We start from the raw sequence: 21,074 nt of genomic DNA, 5'->3' as shown, positions 1-21,074 counted from the left end.
CCTCTCCCACACCATCATCCATCATCAACCAGAGAAAAAGGGAAAGCAAACCCTACATTTAGAAAAATGTCCAAAAATCACAAAAGGTTTTGCCTACTACTGGAATCGAACCAATGATCTTAGCATTTCGTAGGGAATACAAGTGCTACGCGTTACCACTGCGCCAAGCAGGCTTTTCTTAGAAGTTATCTTCTAGTAGTGGTTGCTGATTGAGCGACAGTTTTGACATATAATGGAATAAAATATGCTGTAGTATCACAGTGAATTCCGTATCCTTCAAGAGCCTGCTCTGTAATTTAGGTATGCAGGTGCTCTACATAGACAGGTAGCTAAGATCATTGGTTTGATATGTCCTTACCTTTATATTTCCAATATAAAATTGTATTACCTAGGTACCTACAGTTCACGATTGCACTCTTTGGATTGATCATTAATCTAGTCAAACTATGTTACTGTATTTAAAACAAAATGTCAATTGATCTCAATTCTTGATTTCTCATTCTGAGCAAGGAATAAAAGTACACCCATATATCTTATCATTACTTGCAACTATGTGCTTTACTGTCATGGTATCTCGTCATCGCAGTACGCTGTACGTCTCAAATGTATAACTGAAAATGATGCTAACATCTCTTTCCAAGGTCAAACGCCCTCGTATATATCATGGGCTTTCATTTACTCCTTCTTTACCACAGAAACATCGTCATTCGAAGCCGTAGCTCCACCAGCAGCTATTGTCAAGCCTTGAAGAATTTCACTTCCAGTTACATATATGATGTATGAAGGGACAGCTATCCAAGCACCGCTATAGAATGTTAGATGAGGGACATCTAAAATTGTAACTGACTTACTTTGGAATGATCCACAAGAAAATCAAATCCCGAATACTATTATGACCAATATTCTCAAATCCCGAGTAATATTCGTTCATCCCTATGCCACATTAGCAAAAGCATCATCACCACACAGAATACAAGTCAAACTTACAATACAACACCGTCTTACTGACTGTCATAACCGCAGCACTATAACCCACCAAAACAGCCAAAGCCCCCATCTTCCCATCCACAGATCTCTGTTCTCCAAGCACCCCCGAATTCTTAGGAGCACCTCTTCCCTGAGCCTTCGATGATTTCCCATAAGCATATAAGATATACAAATAGTAATAATACATCGCACTCTCAATAATATTCAAAAACGTCTGCGCCATCGTAAATCCATTGTGTTCATTGAAAGCCTTCCATCCATATATATAATCGACCTTTCCATATAATTCATACGGAGCCCAGACTGGCCAATGGAGTGATCCTCCGGGCATAGAAAGAGGTCGAAGCATAACATATCCAGCATCCCATGCTACGAGTGGGAGAGAGATGAAAAGCCAAATGATAGTGAGGTTGGAGGGGGTATGAGCCCATTGTCCTTTGCGAGCAGGATTGCGAGAGGGGATTGTGGGTGTACGGCTGGGAGTTTCGGGGAATTCGGAAGGGTGTCTGCGTGTTGAGACCATTTTGTTTGTATGGATTGTGTTGTTTTCACTGTTTAACTTCAGGAGAATCGAGTAAAAGAATCGATTATTTCTATTAAATATGGAAAGAGAAAATAGACAGTCTGTCCAAATCCCTCTTGAAACTCCAATAATTCGCTCGTTCCCATTGCACGAATTCCATTCAATCAATTGAATCAATCTGGGGAAGGAGCCACTTAACCCCTCGGGCCTTCTTAATTCCGATGCCTGCCCTGTTCGTGGACACACATGGCAAAATCTAGAAGGAAAGCGTCAACGTCATAGGCTACATTTTGGGTGCCTTTCAAAATTTCTTGCCTCTGATCAATCTGGCGACTTCCAGCCTTAATGCTACAGTACCTGTATATATTGATCTTGGAAGCATCTACGGTCACTCATTCTCTATCCAACTTGAAGACGATTTATCTATGTTATAATATCTAACAATGGAGTCACCTTCCAAAGCCAAAAGACGATCTCCTCGAATAGTTGAAGCTTCATCAACAACCATTAAAATGGCACCAAGGAGATCACCTTTCCTGCCGACCACCTTCGAAGCAATACTCCTATCGATATATCCTGCAACCTTACTACTAGGCTCAATATTCTCAGTCTTGAGTCCTGACGTGCGAGCATCCGTGTACAACCCAGTTCTCCAATCTCATCCTCCAAGCACCGCACCATCATATTTCGCAAAGAAAAGCAACATATTCAACCAATACTTTGTGAAGCAAGGCTGGGCGTGGATATCTGCCAGTTATTTTTTCTTCCTCCTCACACATCCCTCAACCGGTCCTCCAGGTGTCTTTATTCTCACAGCCCGACGAGCACGCGGAACATTACGCTATTTAGTTGTTACGATCTGGTGGATATTCGTTACGCAATGGTTTTTTGGTCCGCCATTGATCGATCGCGGATTTGTTATAACGGGTGGACAATGCGAGCTGGTGGATGCGGCGGAGAAGGGAAAGATTGATATGGATAATACGCGTCAGTTTGTTACGGGGGTAGCTTGTAAAGCTGTGGGTGGAAAATGGAAGGGTGGTCATGATATCAGTGGACATGTTTTCTTACTTGTTTTGGGTAGTATGTTTCTTTTCCAAGAGGTACTTCATGTGGTTCTGCGAAGTTCTGGAATAAAAGAGGAACGGACGATCGTTATGGCAGATGGAGCGGTCAAATCGGCAGAGATTGAAGCTCCCTCGCTGAATGAAGCAGAGGGTTTAAATCAAGATGGGTGGTTGGGATTTAGCGTGAAGATTATACTCGGAGTGGCGGGGTTGAGTTTATTTATGTTGGCTATGACGGCCATTTATTTTCATACCTGGTTTGAGAAGCTAACTGGATTAATTGTCGCGTTCGGAGGGGTGTTTGTTGTATTTTGGCTTCCAAGACTGAACCCTACTGTGAGATCAGTATTAGGGATGCCGGGAATTTAACAGTTGACAATGATGATCATGAATGAAAGGGAAAATAGTCTTGATAGAGTATTAGAGGCTTTGTATCCAGCCCATATTTTAGATGATGTTAAACAATACTATTATGATTCGTCGAGACTTCTTGACAATGGGAGAACAAAAAATAGTGACATCTTAGCTCGATTTCGCAAGCCATACAAGATTGGCATGATGGAAGCTAGACACAGAAAATTATAAACATATACATCCGGGAGCAATGCGTACCTTGTTACACTAGGTGAATATCAAGTTTCATATTTTATTTCCGAAAGTATGGAGTAGTATCATATGGTGTTTCAGGGGATGCTCGGTTCGCGAGCCAAATCCGACACGGGGTTTCCCCATCCTCTTGCTCACTTTAGAATTTGCATTTCACAATAACACATAACGCGTACAAATATTCAACGATTGAGATGTATAAAATAAATAAATGATAGTATTTCCAATCCACTGGTACCAAATGAATGTAATCCATGGCCAGACACAATGCGAAATAATCAAGGATTGATGAAACACCCGAGAACTCATTGATGAAACTAAATTTTGACATGAGACCCAACTAGTGCGCGATCAGGGACACGGCGCGCAAGTATACTTGTAAGAAGATTGAGAGATGAAGCAGGATTAGAGGCTTAGACGTTGACTAGGTTTCCGTTCTCGTCGATCTCGTTGCCGGCCTCGTCGTATTGGGATTCGTAGTTGAAATCTGTATGGTGTTAGTTGATAATTAATGTACGGTGCACGAAATGTTGTTTAGTTTGAGGAAATGGGAAAGAAAGGGTAGGAGCAGTAAGAAATTACCTCTGCGTGCGGTCTTGGCTCTCTTGTTTTTCTTGTTGTTGGTTTGACGCTCGACGATTTGTCCGTTCTCGTCGATCTCATTGCCCTCGGCATCATAGCCGGTTTCTATTGATTGTAAGTAGATGTTCCTGTGGGACAAGTTGAGAGACAGGTCGACTTACCACGTTTCTCAATGAGGTTTCCATTCTCATCAATCTCATTGCCCTCGGCATCATAGCCGGTTTCTATTGATTGTAAATAGATGTTCCTGTGGGACAGGTTGGGGAGAGACAGATTGACTTACCACGTTTTTCGATAAGGTTTCCATTCTCGTCAATCTCGTTGCCCTCAGCATCATAACCAGTTTCTATTGAATTATAAGTAGATGTTGCTGTGGGACAAATTGGTGAAAGACAGATTGACTTACCACGTTTCTCAATGAGGTTTCCATTCTCGTCAATCTCGTTGCCTTCGGCATCATAGCCGGTTTCTATTGAATTGTAAGTAAATGTTGTTATGGCGCTTGTTGGTAAGAGACAGGTTGACTTACCACGTTTCTCAACAACTTTTCCGTTGGAGTCCAATTCATTTCCCCTATAAAATCAAAAGTCAGTAACTAGAAGGAGAAAGACTGAAGGAAGCCAAGAGTTATGGGATGTCCCATGCATGGCCGAATATCTTTGAGAACTAGCGGTGCCGAACCAGAAGACAGATGAAAGCTCCATATCCGATTATTCCAAGCATGCAGGTTCTGTCTAATCAATCGGCAGGATTGTCGATGCATGCTGATGGATATACAAGATCGGTCGCACCAGTGGAGATTGAGGTGCTAATAAGGGTATTTGAAAAGCAGGTTTCACTTACTCAGCGTCGTACTCGGTATCACGACGAGCTTTCTTTGCTAGATTACAATTAGTATTCTGATCTGACCCATGATTAATGAGACAACATACCCTTCTTGTTTTTCTTGGTGTTGGTCTGACGTTCGATGAGCTTTCCGTTGGCATCGATTTCGTTGCCATCGGCATCATATCCGTCGGCACCTAAAACTGTTAGACTATACATAGGAGAAGATGAAGCAAGCTGCGACTTACCACGCTCGATCAAATTGCCATTTGCATCAATCTCGTTGCCTTCCGCATCGTAGCCAGTCTCAGCACGTGCGTTTGTCTTGGTTCTCTTCTCGATGACATTTCCATTCTCATCAATCTCTTCGCCTGCAGCGTTGTACTCCGAATCTTTGGAACCATTAGCGAGTTTTTCTACTATGCAGATATGTGAATAGTACTAACCACGCTCGATCAAGTTGCCATTTGCATCAATCTCATTGCCTTCCGCGTCGTAGCCGGTCTCAGCGCGTGCATTAGCTTTCTTGGCTAAAAGAATAATATCAATATTGTAAATCTAATCCAATCCAGATGTATTAACATACCTGCCTTGTTCTTCTTGGCTCTCTTTTCAATGACGTTTCCGTTCTCATCGATTTCATCACCGGCTGCGTTATAGCCAGTATCTACGAGTCTATTAGTAATTACACTGGTGTAAATCATTCGAAAAAGATTACTCACCACGTTCGACCAAGTTGCCATTTGCATCGATCTCATTGCCCTCCGCGTCGTAATCGTTGTCGCGAGCAACAATCCCGAACTCTGCTCTCGCCTCAATACCAGAAACTGAACGAGCGACATTGGTAGTTGTATCCACTGGAGCTGCCTGAACTGCCAAGATGGCGCAGAAGGCCAAAATCAAACTTGCTGTTGAGGAACGCATCTTGAGTATGTGAATAGTACTGTCAAAGTGATTGAATAAACGAATTAAGGTATAGTTGAATATAAATCAGACCAGCTGTAGAACAGTTAAAAATGAAAAAAAGTAGATTGGAATGGTTTAGAGTGAACAATGTGAAGGGGGGGAAAGCTGTATATATATGTAGAAATACCCAACGATCAATTCCCCATCCTCCATATCGTCTCAAACACCCGCACGTCAGGCAAAGTCAAAGAAAGATCAGACAGCCTAGAATTTCACCATCAGGCAAAACAAATGTGTAAACAGCCGCTCATACGCAGCCTCATTGGAAACAACATTTGTCAGACTCTATACTCTTTGCGAAAACTCCACATGGAAAAGCTTATCATTACTAGTTTCCGTAGACTTCAATAGAAGCAATCCAGACTCGGGCATGTGCTCCAAGCATTTAAGTCCCTCAGAATCCAATGGACTGCCTCGCAACATCTGTGCTTTGGTGGAAAGGCTTGAAACAGCTGTGCGTAAAGCCATTGCGGGATAGGGATAGACCGACTCATTCGTTTTACCTTCACTCATAACAAAAGTCATATTATGACAACAGAATTCTAAAAAACGCTGGATCGTCATTATTGATTATCGGTGACAAATTCCTGTTACAAAGTGAGCAATACGCTGTTACCACAAAGGACTTCCAGAAATTGAAATGCTATTCTCGACCCCTCTTAGTCCCGATTTGCCTCCTTACTACCTGCTATTCAGTTCGTATTCATATCAAACAACTAATAAATATCAAAAATAACCACCAAAAACCCCAGGAACCCAAACGATTGCGAATGAAAAAAGCATTGGAAAGAATCCCGCGAAAGATGAGACTGATGTATTAACAAGCACAACCCTCCTTCGAAGCATTATCCCTTGGGCCTGTCAAATTGACTCTAGATTGTTCTTCTCCTCTTGCTGAAGTTGCTTGTGTACCTCCAGGTCCTCGAGCTCCCTTCAATGATGTCTCTGGGATGGCGTTTGCGATTGCCGTGAATACCTCTGTTACATTTGTGCCAAGCTTAGCAGAAGTTTCGAAGAACAATAATCCCTCTTCCTCGGCATATGATTTAGCCTCAGCAGTTGATACCTTTCGCGCATCTCCGCCTGAATCTTCTCCTTCGGCTGATTCTTCATCTCCCAAGTTATTACTGGAATCGTCGGATTCATTTGTCAAATCAAGTTTGTTGCCTACAAGTGCGATGACGATGCCCGGTGACGCTTGTCTTTGAAGCTCTGCGACCCAGTGCTTTGCTTTAGCCAGCGATGTAGGTTTTGTGAGGTCATAAACGACGAGAGCGGATTGAGCATTTCGATAGTACATGGGAGCAAGAGAGGCGAAACGTTCTTGTCCAGCGGTATCCCATATCTCGAATTTGATCGTTCTGGTTGGTAAATTACATTTTTGCGTCAAGAAAGCCGCTGCAATAACAACTATTAGTAAAGGCCATATGAATGTGAGAGCAATATAAATGAATATATATGTACCTCCAATAGTAGGTTCCTTGTTTTCCTGAAAGTCATTGTTCACAAACCGCAATACAAGGGAAGACTAAACAAGAGTCAACATGATGTGCTATAATTTATTCCAAATCTCTACATGCCTTTCCTACAGCTGCCTCACCAAGAAGAACCAACTTGACGCTGGAACTCGGCTTTGGAGCTGATGTAGTTGAGTCCGCCATAAGTTACAAATCCGGTTTGTGGTTCGTGTTGCTCGAATGTAAGATGGACCTCCAAAAATCGCTGACTATTTTCGGATTTATTTGTCGGAAGCGATGATATTTGAAAGAGATTTGAAAATTATCTTGATTCCCTTTTACCGTTGATAACTTAGTAGATGTCAATAAATAGGCTCGGTGGGTAGCTCTGCTTTTAGAGGAAGATGGATATGAATGGAGGAATGGCAGGTTGTGGACGGAGCGAATCATGATCCTGGGCTGCAGCCGATTAGCGCCGGAACTTCTGGCTCACGTTCACCGACCGAGATTTTATTTTTTGATTTTGATTTTGATTTTCAAGATAAAAGAATTGATTCGATCAATTTGGTAAGAACATTTTCACAACTACAATTGAGTCCTACAAAATGGGAAAAAGAAAGGCTGAATCGCAAGATCAACTTGTGACCAAGAATGGCACGAAAAAGGCCAAGCAAGAACCTATCGCAAAAGTCGAAAAGGTCGAAAAGTCTAAGATGATGCTAGATGACAGCGATTCTAGCAGTGAAGACGATTCCGTTGGAGGTGCCCCGCTTGAATCTGGATTCAAAGTCAATCAAGAATATGCGAAAAGATTCGAGCATAATAAGAAACGTGAAGAGCTTCAGAGACGTGAGTAAAGACGCTCCCCAAGGTTGTCAATCATACTGACTTATCAATTTCTTAGTGGAGGAAAAGTATACGAAGAAACCTGGACCAACCGTTGGAAGAAATGGCGAGAAGAAATACGGCGATAAATACGATGAGGATTCTTCGTCATCCGATGATGAAGATGAAGATGATGAAGGATTTCTAGCAACCGAAGATTTGGACAAAGAGATTTCAGCTACATTGCAAGCTCTACGTTCAAAGGACCCTCGAGTTTACGATGAAAAGGTTACATTTTATACCCCAATTGATGAAGACGCAGAGGAAGGAACCACGACAGAAAAGAAGGAGAAGCCTATGTACTTGAAAGATTATCACCGAGAGAATTTATTAGCTGGCCATGCAGGCGGGGAGGACGAGGATGAAAACGTCCCACAAACATTCGCCCAAGAACAAGAAGCTTTAAAGAAGAAAATTGTTAGTGAAATGCATGCAGCTGCCGATGGATCTGCTTCAGACGAAGATGAAGGATTCCTTGTTAGGAAGGATAAGAATCCAGGTCTTTCAAGCTCAGGTATCCATCCATCCAGAGCCTCAAAGGTTGAAGTCGATATCGCCGTTGCCGACAAGGATCCGGAGACCTTTTTATCGAACTTTATGGCAGCTCGCGCATGGGTTCCTAGTGATGGTGCACGCTTCCAACCCATGGAATCTGACGACGAAGACGATGACAACCGAGCCGAGCAATTCGAGGCAGCTTACAACTTGCGTTTCGAAAATGCTGAAGGAAGCAATGAGAATTTGAAATCATATGCCAGAGATGTCGTCGCTGCAAAATCAGTTCGTCGTGATGAGGTCAGCGGCAGGAAGAAGCAAAGAGATGCCGCAAGAGAGAAGAAAGAGGCCGAGAAGAAGGAGAGGGAAGAAGAGAGAGCACGATTGAAGCGGTTGAAGATTGATGAGATGGAGGAGAGACTCCAGAAGATCAAGAAAGCTGCAGGTATAAATGGTAAAACCTTGAAGGATGAAGAATGGGCACAGTTCTTGGATGCGGCCTGGGATGATGAAAATTGGGAGGCTGAGATGAACAAACGCTTTGGAGAGAGCTATTATGCAGAGCAAGAAGGTGGATCAGAGAGTGACGGCGAAACAGAGGGGAAGAAGAAGAAGAAGGTCAAGAAGCCAAAGTGGGACGACGATATTGACATTGGAGATATTGTTTCCGATTTTGAGGATGACGAAAAATCTACAAAACCCATTTACTCTCTATCGGATCTCGAAGATGATGCAGAGGAGGAATCGGGCGACGAAGAGGGGTCGTCCAAGAAGTCAAAAAGCAACAAAGAACGACAATTGGAAAAGCAAAACAAAAAGAAAGCCGCGCGCTTGGAAAGAAGAAAGATTGAGGATCTTGTGGAAAGTAAGCTTGATGTTGATCTTTCTTTGGCTTCCAAAAAGGCATCAGTATTCAGATATCGCGAAACTTCACCTACCTCATTCGGTTTGACGGCTAGAGATATTCTAATGGCACCTGATTCATCCCTCAATGAATTTGCCGGCTTGAAAAAGATGGCTACCTTTAGAGATGCAGAGAAGAAACGCAAAGACAAGAAGCATCTCGGTAAGAAAGCTAGGTTAAGGCAGTGGAGAAAGGAGACATTCGGTAACGAGGATGGACCGGAAATTATTATTGGTCCTGATGCCGGGGAAGGAGCAGATGCTATGGAAGGTGTAGAGATCCCAGAAAAGAAGAAGAAGAAGAGGTCTAGAAAGAATAAGGGAGCTGTTGGAAAAGCTACGGCTGAGGAATAATTGGAGTCTATATTCATAGCCAATGTAGGAGTTATGGTGTACTCGAGTGTATTAATAGATTTCACCGAGGTGGAGCATTCAGTTCAATGATTTTCGCGATGTTTCTCGTCTTTAATCTATTTAAAGTAGAAATCCATATCAAATCCAAAAATGAAGTTAATCTGTGTATATTGTGAACGATGATTATCCCACCATCTCCCCACTGGTCTCTTGTAAATCATTAATCCTGGTGTAATCCTGGGCGAAATATTGGGCTCATCAGGAAAGGAAAACACCTCCACACACTAATGCATGCGTCCGATGAGAGACATGAAGAGCCGGAAAAAGAACATTGACCAATATTGAAATAATTTCTTTCTGGAACTTTTGGAATTGAGGATTGGGGGAAGAATTGGATGAATTCATTGTACCTTTTGCTTCATGAAAAGCTTTGATTTTATATAGTATTTGAGTAATTTAAACATTCAACTCTCAGTTGTTTTATCAAATTTAATGTCATTTATTACTATCTCATTATGAGTTTATTGGTTGATACCAAACTTCCAGTTTAAAGCCCCTTATACTTTCCCCCTCAAATAATCCAGCCGCCAACCCCAACTTTCTGTGCCACCTCTCAGGACGATTTCCAATTTTACATATATGATACAACCCTTTACAGCTTTTTAACATAATGAGGTTGGGATTGATTCGATCTTTTACTCTGCGTAGAGTTTAATCAACATGTCGGACGTTGCGCCGCCCGTTATACCACAGCTCAATAGGCCATTGAGCTTGATACCAGTAGGCTTAAAAGAAGCAGCCCTCGATTCACCCACCTTTCGCGCGACAGCAGTACATTTCTCTGATCAAGTGGAGATACTTGAGAAATGGCTCGATGCTTATGTCAAATCTATAACCAAACTTGTTCACGACGCTTCGTCATTAGAAGATGCATTCAATAACTTTCTCTTTCGATCGATCCCTCCTGCGAACGTTTCCGAAGCTGTCCTCGATCATGACTACACTTTATTGGCAATGCAAAGATTTGGAGAAGGGTCGAAGGAATGGTGGTCGCAGATTATGGCTGGCACTAGGAAAATCGATACAAATATATGCGAGCCCATCAAAGCATTCATGGCTTCAGAACTACGGAATTTTAAAGATGCTCGAAGATACTTAGAGCAATCGCAGAAGACATTTGACTCTACACTGGCAAGATACGTGGCTCAATCGAAAACTAAAGAGCCTTCGGCGCTGCGAGAAGATGCTTTCCAAGTACACGAAACCAGAAAAGCATATTTGAAAGCATCTCTGGACTTTTGTTTACTTGCGCCCCAACTACGATATACGATTGACAAATTACTTGTGAGAATATCAACTGATCAATGGAAGGAGATGAAGAGAACAAGAGAAGTCTCTTCGTTAACTCTTGCTAAATGGGGTCATGAGATGGATCGCGTGCGAGGATGGAGCAAAGAAATGGAAGCTGGTGAGGCAACATTCCGCCGTGAATTGCAGCTTGCCAGGCGAGATATTGCGGAGACTGCATCCCAGGCATCAAAACCATCAAGAGAATTGGAAGACTACAATCTTTCAACGGTTGCATACCTTGGCTCAAGAGGTCCTTCGACTGGACTTATCCAACCTCAAAGCAAACATACTGAACGATCGGAAAAACAAGATTGGCTGTTCTTACGAACAATATCTGGTAAGCCCGCAAGAACTTTGTGGGTCCGTCGCTGGTTTTATGTTAAAGACGGGATTTTTGGTTGGCTAGTTCAAGGAATACAATCTGGAGGAGTAGAGGAAAGTGAGAAGATTGGCGTCCTTCTTTGTAATGTGAAACCGGCTGTTCAGGAAGATCGCCGATTCTGTTTTGAGGTCAAAACCAAAAATCAAACAATTCTTGTTCAAGCAGAGACTCAAGCTATCCTTATGGAATGGCTTGAGGCTTTTGAACTTGCTAAAAACAAAGCTCTCGAGGCTAGTGCAAATCCTAGAACGCTCCGTGCTGGAGGAATTGATCCCGCATTCGCTATCACTCCACCTTCTATTCCCGAATTTGCTGCCAAAAATGCGGATGGTCAAATTTCGTATGGCAGTGAAGATGTGATCGAAAGATCCGGCACACTACCTATCCCTGGAGCAGAGTTTGCTGGAAGGCCCAGTTCCGATATTGTCCCTCCTCGTCGTTCTGTTACCTCAAGAGAAGAGGGCGAAACTGGTCGAGAACATGCTGCTAGGATCATGCAAAAACTGGATCTGCACAGAAAGTCGACTAGTATGCAGTCAAACGAACCTCCAAGTGCATCTCAACCTGCATCGGGTGGTATCGCTAGTTTGATATCAGCTAGTCATACGATTCTTCCAATCTCTGCACCTTCAACCTCTACAAATAACCTTCCCAATCCACAAATTACCCTCCAGTCACCAACTCAAGATTATACTGCAAGTACATTGGCGCCATCAACACTCATAAACCCGCCAGCTCCTACAAACTTGAGCAAATCGGCAGTGATCGTTAGCGGAGAGCGTGGAATTGGTCTTGGTCAGAGTGACGCTAGTGGAGGAATGCCTAGTGGTATAATGGCCAATCTATGGGGCAGTAGCAATTGGGGATACATCAATCGCCTTGAGAAGGGAGAAATCAAAACTCCAAGCTCAGGATCTCGCTCGGCACCTGGTAGCCCACGTATAAAGCCGTTGGAACCATCTCCAAAGATAGGTACGGACGAGAACTTAAAACCCGATAATGGACTTGGGTCTGCAAAGAGCCCCATTAGTCCATTGACTGATTCTTTAGCAACCCCAGTTTCCTCACCCATGGTTCACCGAAAAGCCGCCAGTGCTAGTATCGATATTGAGGTTGCGCGTGCAGTGAATCAATCTGCATCCAAACCAGAAGTATATCCTAGCAATTACCCAATCCAGCTGAAAACTCAAGATGCACAATTCCGAATGCTATTTCCAAATGTTCCACGAGAGGACAAAGTTATACTTGTCTTTCGCGCGACTTGGAATCCAAATGAGCAGCATGATTTTCCTGGAAGGGTTTACGTCACTCAAAAAGATATATACTTTTACAGCCATCATTTAGGACTTGTATTGATAACTGGCGTTAAGTTAGCTAGTATCAGTGAGGTTACAGCTGCTCCAGGCAGAGATTGTGACTTCCTATTCCTACATCTCCTCGATACTTCACCTGATACAGGATTTACTAGGATCACCATCAAAACATTCCTTGAGCCTCTTCGATTGCTTCAATCAAGACTGAATTTCTTGGTTGATATAAATCAAGCCGAAAATCCGATGAGTTTAGAAGATATCATGACTGCACTAATTAAAATGGAGCATGAAGACCCTACTAGAAGTCCTAGCATGGAAAGTTGGGAGGATGTTGATGTTAATACACCAATCGATGATGGAACGATCTCGGGTCGTACTCACAGTCGTAAAGATCGTGATCTCAGAGCCTCATTGCATGTTGAGCGTGGACTCAATTTCAATAGAAAAGGGAAGGAAGTGCAGAAATTCCAACTTCCTTCTCAGCCTGTTATCTACGAGCCACCGGATATGCAACGAAAGACGGTCGAGCGAGAATTTGGTATCAGTCCAAAGGCCCTTTTCCACCTCATGTTTGGCGACAAAAGTGCAGTGTTTCAACTACTTTACCATGAACGGAGAGCACAAAAGATTGCTCAAGGTCCATGGATTCATCTTGATGGTAACCACATGCGTCGAGATTTCGAATTTCAAATTGACTACGTTGATTCCTGGCGAAGATCACGACAAGCAAACGTTGTTGATCATCAAATTATTGATATCATGAACGACCATGTATGTTATGTTGTTACGGATTCCAAGACCCCGTGGCATCTACCTCATTTTCAGGATTTTATGCTGGTCTCAAAGATTGTTATTACACATGTCGCCAAATCAAAGTGCAAATTGGCAATCTATACGAAGGTTGAATGGTCAAAATCTCCCAAAATCGGAAAAGGTTTAGTTGAGAGGCAGGCTCTTGATGATTGTGCAATGGATGCTGAAGATTTGGCCGACGTTATTGCTGATCAAGTTCGAAAGTTGGGACCCAACAGCAGGACAAAGAAGGCCATTCACATTTACGGGCATGTAGGACACCAAAAAACAGTCTCACTTTTTTCGGCCAACGACGCAAGCAAGTCAAAACGACCACAAATTAAGCAACGTACACTCACAAATATGTTGCTCGAGACAATCAGCTCGTTTGGTGAGAGTTGTATATCATCGGTGATGATGTGGACGTTCGCGGTATTCCGATCCATATGGAAAATATCCAGTGCCCACACTATCATTTTAACTGCACTGATAATGAGCATTTTGGTAAACGCATTCCTTACTGGGCGCGATACATCAGAATGGTGGACAGAACGAAATGCAGCAAAGTTCATGAGTCGAATGGGAGTTGGTCCTAATCCAAGCATGAGCAAAGCAATTTATTTGAAAGATCTTGACGAAGCTGTGAATAACCTATCGACGGGAGTCCAGAGTCACCATGAAAGCAAATGGTAGATATCCACCATCTCCCAAACCTTTGAAAATATGCTAATATGATTCAACAGCTACTCGCAATTTATGGAAATTGCCAACGTTACGGATCTGAACGCTCCTTATGAGATGGCGGGGTCACCATTCACCAAAACATCAACAAAATCAACAGCTAAGAGACTTCGAAGAACCCGTCAGCATCTGGGCTCGTACAGATACGATCTAATGATCGCCATGAGAGTGGTCAACAATATCGAGAGAAATGTGCTCAAAGCAGAATGGGAGAATTGGCTCCTGGATGAGAACATGAGATGCAAACAAGCTCACATGATGTTGCGAGAGAACCAGACAAATAGTCTATCAAGTATTAAAGCCAAGGGAGGTCCAAGTCAGCAAGTTCTACAGGTGGATGACAATATGAATGAACTCAGAAAGTGGCATCAGGAGTATTGTGGTAGCTGTAAAGCAGAACAGGACTTGCTCACGCAAGGAGAGGAGGGTGTAACATTCGGTTGAGAGCAGCAAATATGTATCTACACTGCGATATCTTTGGCATCATTATTTACCTAATTAGTCTTATCGGCAGCATATCTATTGAGCAAGGCGTTGGGTACAAGAACATTGGGTTTTGGTGGATGGATAGAGTCCAATTTTTTGCATAGCCAAGGATGGATTTTATGGTATGGTAAAAGTAGTCACTCTTACTCACTATTTTTACTGGTACATAAATGAACAATACATAACAAATAATCCTCCAAGACTTTCATATATCATATTTACTCCAAGCAAGATTCTCGTTCACAAACATCGGATGCAATCAACCATTTGACCACTTTTCTTTCCGGAGTGGTGGAGGTTTTCCCCCTTTTAATGTAAAATTCCGTGTTAATTTCCATTTCGGAACTCTCATCCAAAGTTCCAAACTCGTCGACACTTGAATTTCCGCGTACTGACGTATTCACGTATTCACGTATTCATGGATTTTTATCTATTTCATTGTCTGTGCTTGAAATATGACGTCAAGCGTTCTACATGAGATAGAAATCTAGTTTCTACTCAAATAATGAAGAGCTAGACCAATCATATTGTAATTTGTAAATGATTTGTATTTACGATAACCCCGCACCACCTCAATACTTTACGATATCGTACACCAGTACGAGTAGATGAATAAATATTAGTGCTACTTATTAGACAGGTAGTTTTTATTGATACTCTGCTTTATTTCATGATGTATTGATGCTGGCGTATTAATTTTATACATACTAGGTAATTGAATGCTAACTTGAAAGGGGGCAAATAGTAAATCCATCCGGAATCCAGATGCCTCCAGAATTTTATGAAATACCTACTTACATATACCTACTCCCCCATCCCTGGTAATCTTACATCCTTTGTTAAATACCATTTACTTAATCTATTCAAATCTCAAAATCCCATGTGCCTCCTGATGCATCTTGCTTATCACTGTGTCGCTACTCATTGAACTTGATCGCATACATAATATATTCCAACCCTCCACGACTCTCGAGACTCATTCCACATATTGTCTAGAATCCTTCAGCAGCATTTTCAGCTTTCGTGTCTACATCTCCATATATCCATAGCCTTGTGTCGGATGCAGAGGTTACACGTTTCATTCTGGGTTGAAGAAACAAAGAATCCAAACAGCAGACGAAATGTCAGCTCTTCATGAAGCTCTCAAATCGCTGGGCGCTGTGAAGTACGACGATACCCCTACTGATAATTTAAAACCATTTCTATCAGATGCATTCAACAGCGCTCAATTGATAATCGATTCAGTCCCCATACCCGACATTATTGAATCTTCCAACAGTCGTCCGCGATCGAACACAACATTCTCAGTTGCATCCTCAGCATCCGAAATCTCCGCATCCAATGCTAGATCTCCGCCCCCACCTCACGATATCGAATCTCTTCAGAAGGAGTGGAAACAAATAAAACTAAAACCGGCTGATAATCCACTGGGTATAAGTGTATATTCTTGTAAGGGAAAGGATGGAAAGGGCACTTGGTTTGCGAGGAGGAGTGTACATGAGGGACTAGGATTTACAAAATGGAAGAGAGGTTTAGAGAGGGAATTTCCAGAAACCCTAAAGGTTCAGGGGGGTCCAGGTGAAGGTAATATTAGAGGTATTGGTGGAGAGAAGAGGGTAGCGTATAACAATGTTGCTGGGGCTGGGAAAATGGAAGGTATGTTTATAATAATTTGGGATGAAGGACAACGGTCTAATGAATACCAGTATATCTCCTATCAGCACAATTTCCAGGACCAACCACCCCGAGAGATTTTGTCACCATGTTCATTTCCTCAGATCAAGCGCTTAAAGAACAAAATAACAACGAAATACCCCGCCATTTCATGGTAATATCGAGACCATGTCAACATCCAGATACTCCATCGCGTGATGGATATATAAGAGGATATTATGAATCTGTTGAATTTATTCGAGAAATCCCAATTAACAAACCGCCTCCCAGGAAATCAGCATCTTCATCTGATCTTACAAAGGGACATGCAAGAGATGGGTCCGCTTCAAATTTAGGCAAGGAGGCCGTTTTAAGGAATGCTCATCAAAAGCATGATTCATCCAGTACAGAGGAAGAAAGAGAGGAAATTCATAAACAAGCTTCACGTTCTGATAGTAATCTGGCTCAAGCTATAAAGGAGGAGAAGTCGTCTGTACCAAGTGAGGATGATGAATGGGAACAAAATCCCATTGAGTGGATTATGGTTACCAGAAGTGATCCTGGTGGGGGTATACCACGATTTATGATTGATCGTGGAACACCATCGGCTATTGTTTCGGATGCAGGTAAATTCTTGGACTGGGCATGTTCGAAAACAATCGAGGATTTGGATAGTGATGATGATGAACCTGCTGGAGAACTTGTTGGAGAAAATGACACAGCGAGGCCGGAAAAACGTGAACATCGGCATCGCCATCACCATAATCACGAAAAAGATCTACATAATTACCAAACCAACGGTCATCTTGCGGGTATAGATAGTCACGGAGAAAAGTCTACACCTGTGGCTGCAAGGTCTACAGTGCCGACACAACAGCAGCCACCCGCAAATGGTGGTGGAATATACGACATGGTAGCAGGAGTAGCAACTACGGCCGGTGCTTTAATCGCTCCATATGCACCAGCAATGATTGCGGATCGTCTCCCTCATGCCACTGAATCTCCCTCAGCTCAAAACCCCGGTCCTCTACAACTTACTAGCGAACAAACTTCTGCTCAAACTTCCGCTCCCATTACTCGCTCTCGATCATTATCCACCTCATCTATTTCTAGTGAATCCACCGTCGATAGTTTTGAATCAGCTCTGTCCTTCCGAAAAGTATCATCACAAGATTCAGCTGCAGTTGAAAAGGTAAATTTACAACAGGATAAAGAGCTCCAGAAACTCGAGGATAAGAAACGAAAACTTTACGAAAAATTGGAGAAAGCGAAACAAAAAGAAGCGGATAAGAAAAGTGAAGATGGTGAGAAAGAGAAAGAAGCAATTCGTAAAGCGGAAGAGAAACATGAGAGAGAGGTCAAGAAGATAGAAGAGAAACATAAGAAGGAAATGGAGAAATTGGAGAGGAGAAGATTGAGGGAGGAACAGAAACAAGAGGAGAAAAAGAAGAAGAGAGAAGAAAAGGAAAAGGGAGAGGAGTTGCAACAGATTAATGCCAGTTTGAGGGCGGAGATTGAAGTATTGAAGAGGGAAAGAGAGGTTCTGAGAGATCAAGTGGGTAGTGTACAGAGAGAAAATACACTCTTAGTGGGAAGGATGGGGAGATTGGGAATACCCGGAGAGGAAGTTTTGAGGGAGGTGAGAGAAGAGTTGACGGGAAACTTGAAGGGAGCGGGGAGGAAGAGAGGAAGTAGTATGGGGAGTGCGAGTGGCAGTCAGAGGGGTGGTGTTGGTGCGAAGAGCGGGTTGGGTATGGGGAGTAAGATTGCGGGAGAGGGTGCTAGGGTTAGTGTGGACAGTGAGAAGCCGGTTGTTATACCAGTGGTAGGGGATAGAAAGGGAGAAGTTTTAGCAAATGAGTGAAGTGTGGAAATTAAGAGGAGAGAGTGGACGCGATGGATGGATGGATGGATAAACGGATAAATCTGGAATAGCATTTCCAGGATGGATGAGCTGAGGGCGCCCGGTGCTCGGCGTTTGGTACTCGGTTCTTCAGTTTAGGAGATATGGTACACAGTACACAGTCGCGGAATTTCAAACACAGATATACTCATACTTAGGTACATATAATGATCATTCAGCATAGAAACTTGTCATATTGATAGAATCTCATCCTCACAATCACATCCATTCAACATTAAACATCATGCGAAAATCCATTGCCATGCTAAAGTCCACACCGCTTGCTCCGCTAAACAATTGACCTCCCTTCCCGTGTCCCCCCAAACCCTCATAAGTAAATAGATCCACCCTCTCCCTATACTTTCCCAGAGGAGAACAAAATTCACAAACCAATCTCAACCAACCTCTCATTGAGCCACTTAACATCTTCCTTTGAATCACCTGGCCCTCCGGCCCAATGTCCCCATATGCTAGGGAACACATCGAGTTTGCCGATGCCGGGGCGCATGAGGGAGACTTCTATTTCAGAGTCTTCGGGTCTGGGGGGGGTGTCAGTGTGGTTTGTTGGGCGAGGAGAAGGGGGAGAGTAGATAGAGGGAGGGGGAGGGGGAGGAAATTAAAAGAAAGAGAATATACATACGGGAAATACAGATCAGTCTTTCCGGGCAGAACAAGCATCTGGGCTTTGATAGCTCCCATTGCAGCGGCGAAATCGCCATTGTAGGGAGATTGGTTGGAGACGTCGCCTGAGGCCCAGGTGTGGAGCATGGTTAGGAGGTTTTCTGGATCTGTTTTTTTTTTGGAGAAGTGTTAGATTGAAAGAGGAGGAGGGGTTTGACAAATTGGGTGGGAATGGGGGGTAGTGAGAAGGAGGGATGAGAAAGAGAATTGATAGAAAGTACCTTTTGAAAGGGCCCACTTCTCCCAGAAATTTTGCATGAAATCTTCTAGATCTTTGAATCCCAGAACGGTCTTGAAGAGTTCCTTTCTGTAAAAAGCCTAAAATAGGATTAGTGTGCTCTTACAGTCAAATCACACTGTAATTCCATCCACTGTATTACCAATATCAACTCACCTGACTAAATCCCCATCCAGCATACCCCCTCCCAAAAGCCTTCAATCCCACCTCCCTTTCCTCTTGACTCCAAACTCTCGCTTCATCTCCTCCCTCTCCTTTCACAGCAACACCTTCCTTGGATCCCGCGCTTGAAAGACTCTTGGCAGCTAACAATGCAGATTTAACACCTTCCAAAAAGACCTGGTTGTGAAGAGCTGTTTTTGCAGATCCGCAAAAGGGAATGCAGATATCCATGAATGAGGGATACATGGTGGCCCATTGATAAGTTTGACCTGCGCCCATGGACCAACCGATCACAGCGCGTGCATGGGTGATTTGGAGATGGGAGGTCACGAGGGTATGTTGAGCGCGGACGTTGTCATAGAAAGTTACTTTTGGGAAAGGAGAGATGGAGGAATTGGATGGAGACTTCTATCATGTCAGTATTGAGGATCCGAGGGAGTGGGGGAAGCAGAATGGAAAATGAGGAGGAGAGACTCACGGTTGATTCTCCGTTTCCGAAAAGGGCGGTGATGATTATGAAGTATTTTTGGGGATTCAATACTTGGTCTTCTCCGATGAGCCACTCGTTGTCCGCGATTGCTATTTACTTTCAGCATTAAAACACTTTTTATATCTTCCCTTTTAACATGGATTTAAACTCCAAAGATAGTATCATGGAGAAATATAGGTGAATAGCGCCAGTTTCAATACTCACCTCCGGAAAACCAAGAAGGATAGATGATAGCAGGGAAACTTGGGTCTCCAAATGTCTTGAATGCAATATGAGCATCAGGAATTTCTTGGCCAGATTGAAGCTTCCAATCCCCAAGAGAGTATCTTTGAACACCGGGTGCTAATTTGAGGGAAGAGAGTTGAGAAGGTAGAGAATCCATTTTATCAAGCTTCTTGTGTTGTCTACTGTGTTTGCTTGGGTTTGGATGATTTTCTTTGCCTTTAATGCTTTATCAGCTTCCAAGCAGCTCTCAGATATACTTGTGATGGCCGACGAGTAGATAAGTAGATATATCGACAGATACAAAGTCAAATCGAATTTGTCAGGAATAGGGCGGGGCTGACCAATTGACTATTGATTTCAAATGTTCGGCGTTTAACCTTACTGTCGTTCTCTGAATAGCTTCAAGAATAAATAAGTTGAAGATTATCTCATCCTCTTCATAATGGTCTTTATGTAACTAGATTACCCCATCTATCAATAGTAAAGTAATCGACCGATTCTAGCCTTGCTAATACATTCCTTCCCTTCCCGATTCATAGCTTCCCGAGCTTCTCCCTCCATTCCTCCCTCCTCTTATCATTGCGGGGTCATCAACCTTATCAGCTAAATCTCCACAACTTCTCAAAGCGGAATGAAAGCCGCTGTGACGAAATATGGTGGCGGAACCACAGTCACAATTATTTGCATCGGTTTTACAAACCCCATACCGGGTATTCTCCAAGTTTGCGTTGCAGATATATATTGTGTGTTTCCCTCGTACTAAATCCAGTACCCATCGTCAATGTCACTTAGGAGATTGCAAGTCAGGCAAGTATTCAAAACTTCAATACGGTACGTACGCAGATCTTCATCCACTTTTGACAGCGTTCTCTGTAGTATCTCCCCGCTATTTAGTTCATTTACTAATTGTACCTCACATCAACAAGTCCCTCGCTGCAATCAAACCCCAATCACTGCCTCTCAACCACAAAATCCATCTCCATCTCCAATCTCCATCCTTCAGCAACC

General features: G+C 43.0%; 9 protein-coding genes across 9 annotated transcripts; 4 read left to right on the top strand and 5 right to left on the bottom strand.

Moving 5' to 3' along the window:
• Window positions 1-675: 675 nt before the first annotated feature.
• Window positions 676-1,510, bottom strand: EAE98_001448 (uncharacterized protein; the record flags this gene model as incomplete). The annotated part of the gene is made up of 3 exons (XM_038949067.1): window positions 676-805; window positions 852-933; window positions 988-1,510. The coding sequence occupies 3 exons, from the start codon at window positions 1,508-1,510 to the stop codon at window positions 676-678; spliced, it is 735 nt and encodes a 244-aa protein (XP_038814052.1).
• Window positions 1,511-1,953: 443 nt separating this feature from the next.
• On the top strand, window positions 1,954-2,946 carry EAE98_001447 (uncharacterized protein; the record flags this gene model as incomplete). The annotated part of the gene is made up of 1 exon (XM_038949066.1): window positions 1,954-2,946. The coding sequence occupies one exon, from the start codon at window positions 1,954-1,956 to the stop codon at window positions 2,944-2,946; it is 993 nt and encodes a 330-aa protein (XP_038814051.1).
• A 650-nt stretch (window positions 2,947-3,596) lies between these two features.
• Window positions 3,597-5,514, bottom strand: EAE98_001446 (uncharacterized protein; the record flags this gene model as incomplete). The annotated part of the gene is made up of 12 exons (XM_038949065.1): window positions 3,597-3,670; window positions 3,766-3,870; window positions 3,927-3,989; window positions 4,049-4,111; window positions 4,172-4,234; window positions 4,295-4,338; window positions 4,609-4,645; window positions 4,698-4,787; window positions 4,839-4,982; window positions 5,037-5,120; window positions 5,177-5,257; window positions 5,313-5,514. The coding sequence occupies 12 exons, from the start codon at window positions 5,512-5,514 to the stop codon at window positions 3,597-3,599; spliced, it is 1,050 nt and encodes a 349-aa protein (XP_038814050.1).
• A 327-nt stretch (window positions 5,515-5,841) lies between these two features.
• On the bottom strand, window positions 5,842-6,024 carry EAE98_001445 (uncharacterized protein; the record flags this gene model as incomplete). Its single annotated transcript, XM_038949064.1, has 1 exon — window positions 5,842-6,024. One exon carries the CDS (start codon window positions 6,022-6,024, stop codon window positions 5,842-5,844), a length of 183 nt encoding a protein of 60 aa, XP_038814049.1.
• A 349-nt stretch (window positions 6,025-6,373) lies between these two features.
• EAE98_001444 (uncharacterized protein) lies at window positions 6,374-7,217 on the bottom strand (the record flags this gene model as incomplete). The annotated part of the gene is made up of 3 exons (XM_038949063.1): window positions 6,374-6,954; window positions 7,021-7,084; window positions 7,137-7,217. 3 exons carry the CDS (start codon window positions 7,215-7,217, stop codon window positions 6,374-6,376), a joined length of 726 nt encoding a protein of 241 aa, XP_038814048.1.
• A 401-nt stretch (window positions 7,218-7,618) lies between these two features.
• On the top strand, window positions 7,619-9,801 carry EAE98_001443 (uncharacterized protein; the record flags this gene model as incomplete). Its single annotated transcript, XM_038949062.1, has 2 exons — window positions 7,619-7,862; window positions 7,918-9,801. 2 exons carry the CDS (start codon window positions 7,619-7,621, stop codon window positions 9,648-9,650), a joined length of 1,977 nt encoding a protein of 658 aa, XP_038814047.1. The 3' UTR covers window positions 9,651-9,801.
• A 458-nt stretch (window positions 9,802-10,259) lies between these two features.
• Window positions 10,260-14,881, top strand: EAE98_001442 (uncharacterized protein). Its single transcript, XM_038949061.1, has 2 exons — window positions 10,260-14,176; window positions 14,231-14,881. The coding sequence occupies exons 1-2, from the start codon at window positions 10,371-10,373 to the stop codon at window positions 14,670-14,672; spliced, it is 4,248 nt and encodes a 1,415-aa protein (XP_038814046.1). The 5' UTR covers window positions 10,260-10,370; the 3' UTR covers window positions 14,673-14,881.
• Window positions 14,882-15,835: 954 nt separating this feature from the next.
• Window positions 15,836-18,231, top strand: EAE98_001441 (uncharacterized protein; the record flags this gene model as incomplete). Its single annotated transcript, XM_038949060.1, has 2 exons — window positions 15,836-16,370; window positions 16,421-18,231. 2 exons carry the CDS (start codon window positions 15,836-15,838, stop codon window positions 18,229-18,231), a joined length of 2,346 nt encoding a protein of 781 aa, XP_038814045.1.
• A 421-nt stretch (window positions 18,232-18,652) lies between these two features.
• On the bottom strand, window positions 18,653-20,223 carry EAE98_001440 (uncharacterized protein; the record flags this gene model as incomplete). The annotated part of the gene is made up of 6 exons (XM_038949059.1): window positions 18,653-18,809; window positions 18,911-19,058; window positions 19,173-19,269; window positions 19,346-19,756; window positions 19,830-19,930; window positions 20,046-20,223. 6 exons carry the CDS (start codon window positions 20,221-20,223, stop codon window positions 18,653-18,655), a joined length of 1,092 nt encoding a protein of 363 aa, XP_038814044.1.
• Between the last annotated feature and the right edge of the window lie 851 nt (window positions 20,224-21,074).

This window comes from Botrytis deweyae (assembly GCF_014898535.1).
Source record: "Botrytis deweyae strain B1 chromosome Unknown BDEW_003, whole genome shotgun sequence".
NCBI classification, from domain to species: Eukaryota; Fungi; Ascomycota; class Leotiomycetes; order Helotiales; family Sclerotiniaceae; genus Botrytis; species Botrytis deweyae.
The sequence above is the reverse complement of the archived record's forward strand: the minus strand, read 5'-3'. Positions and strand labels throughout refer to the sequence as shown.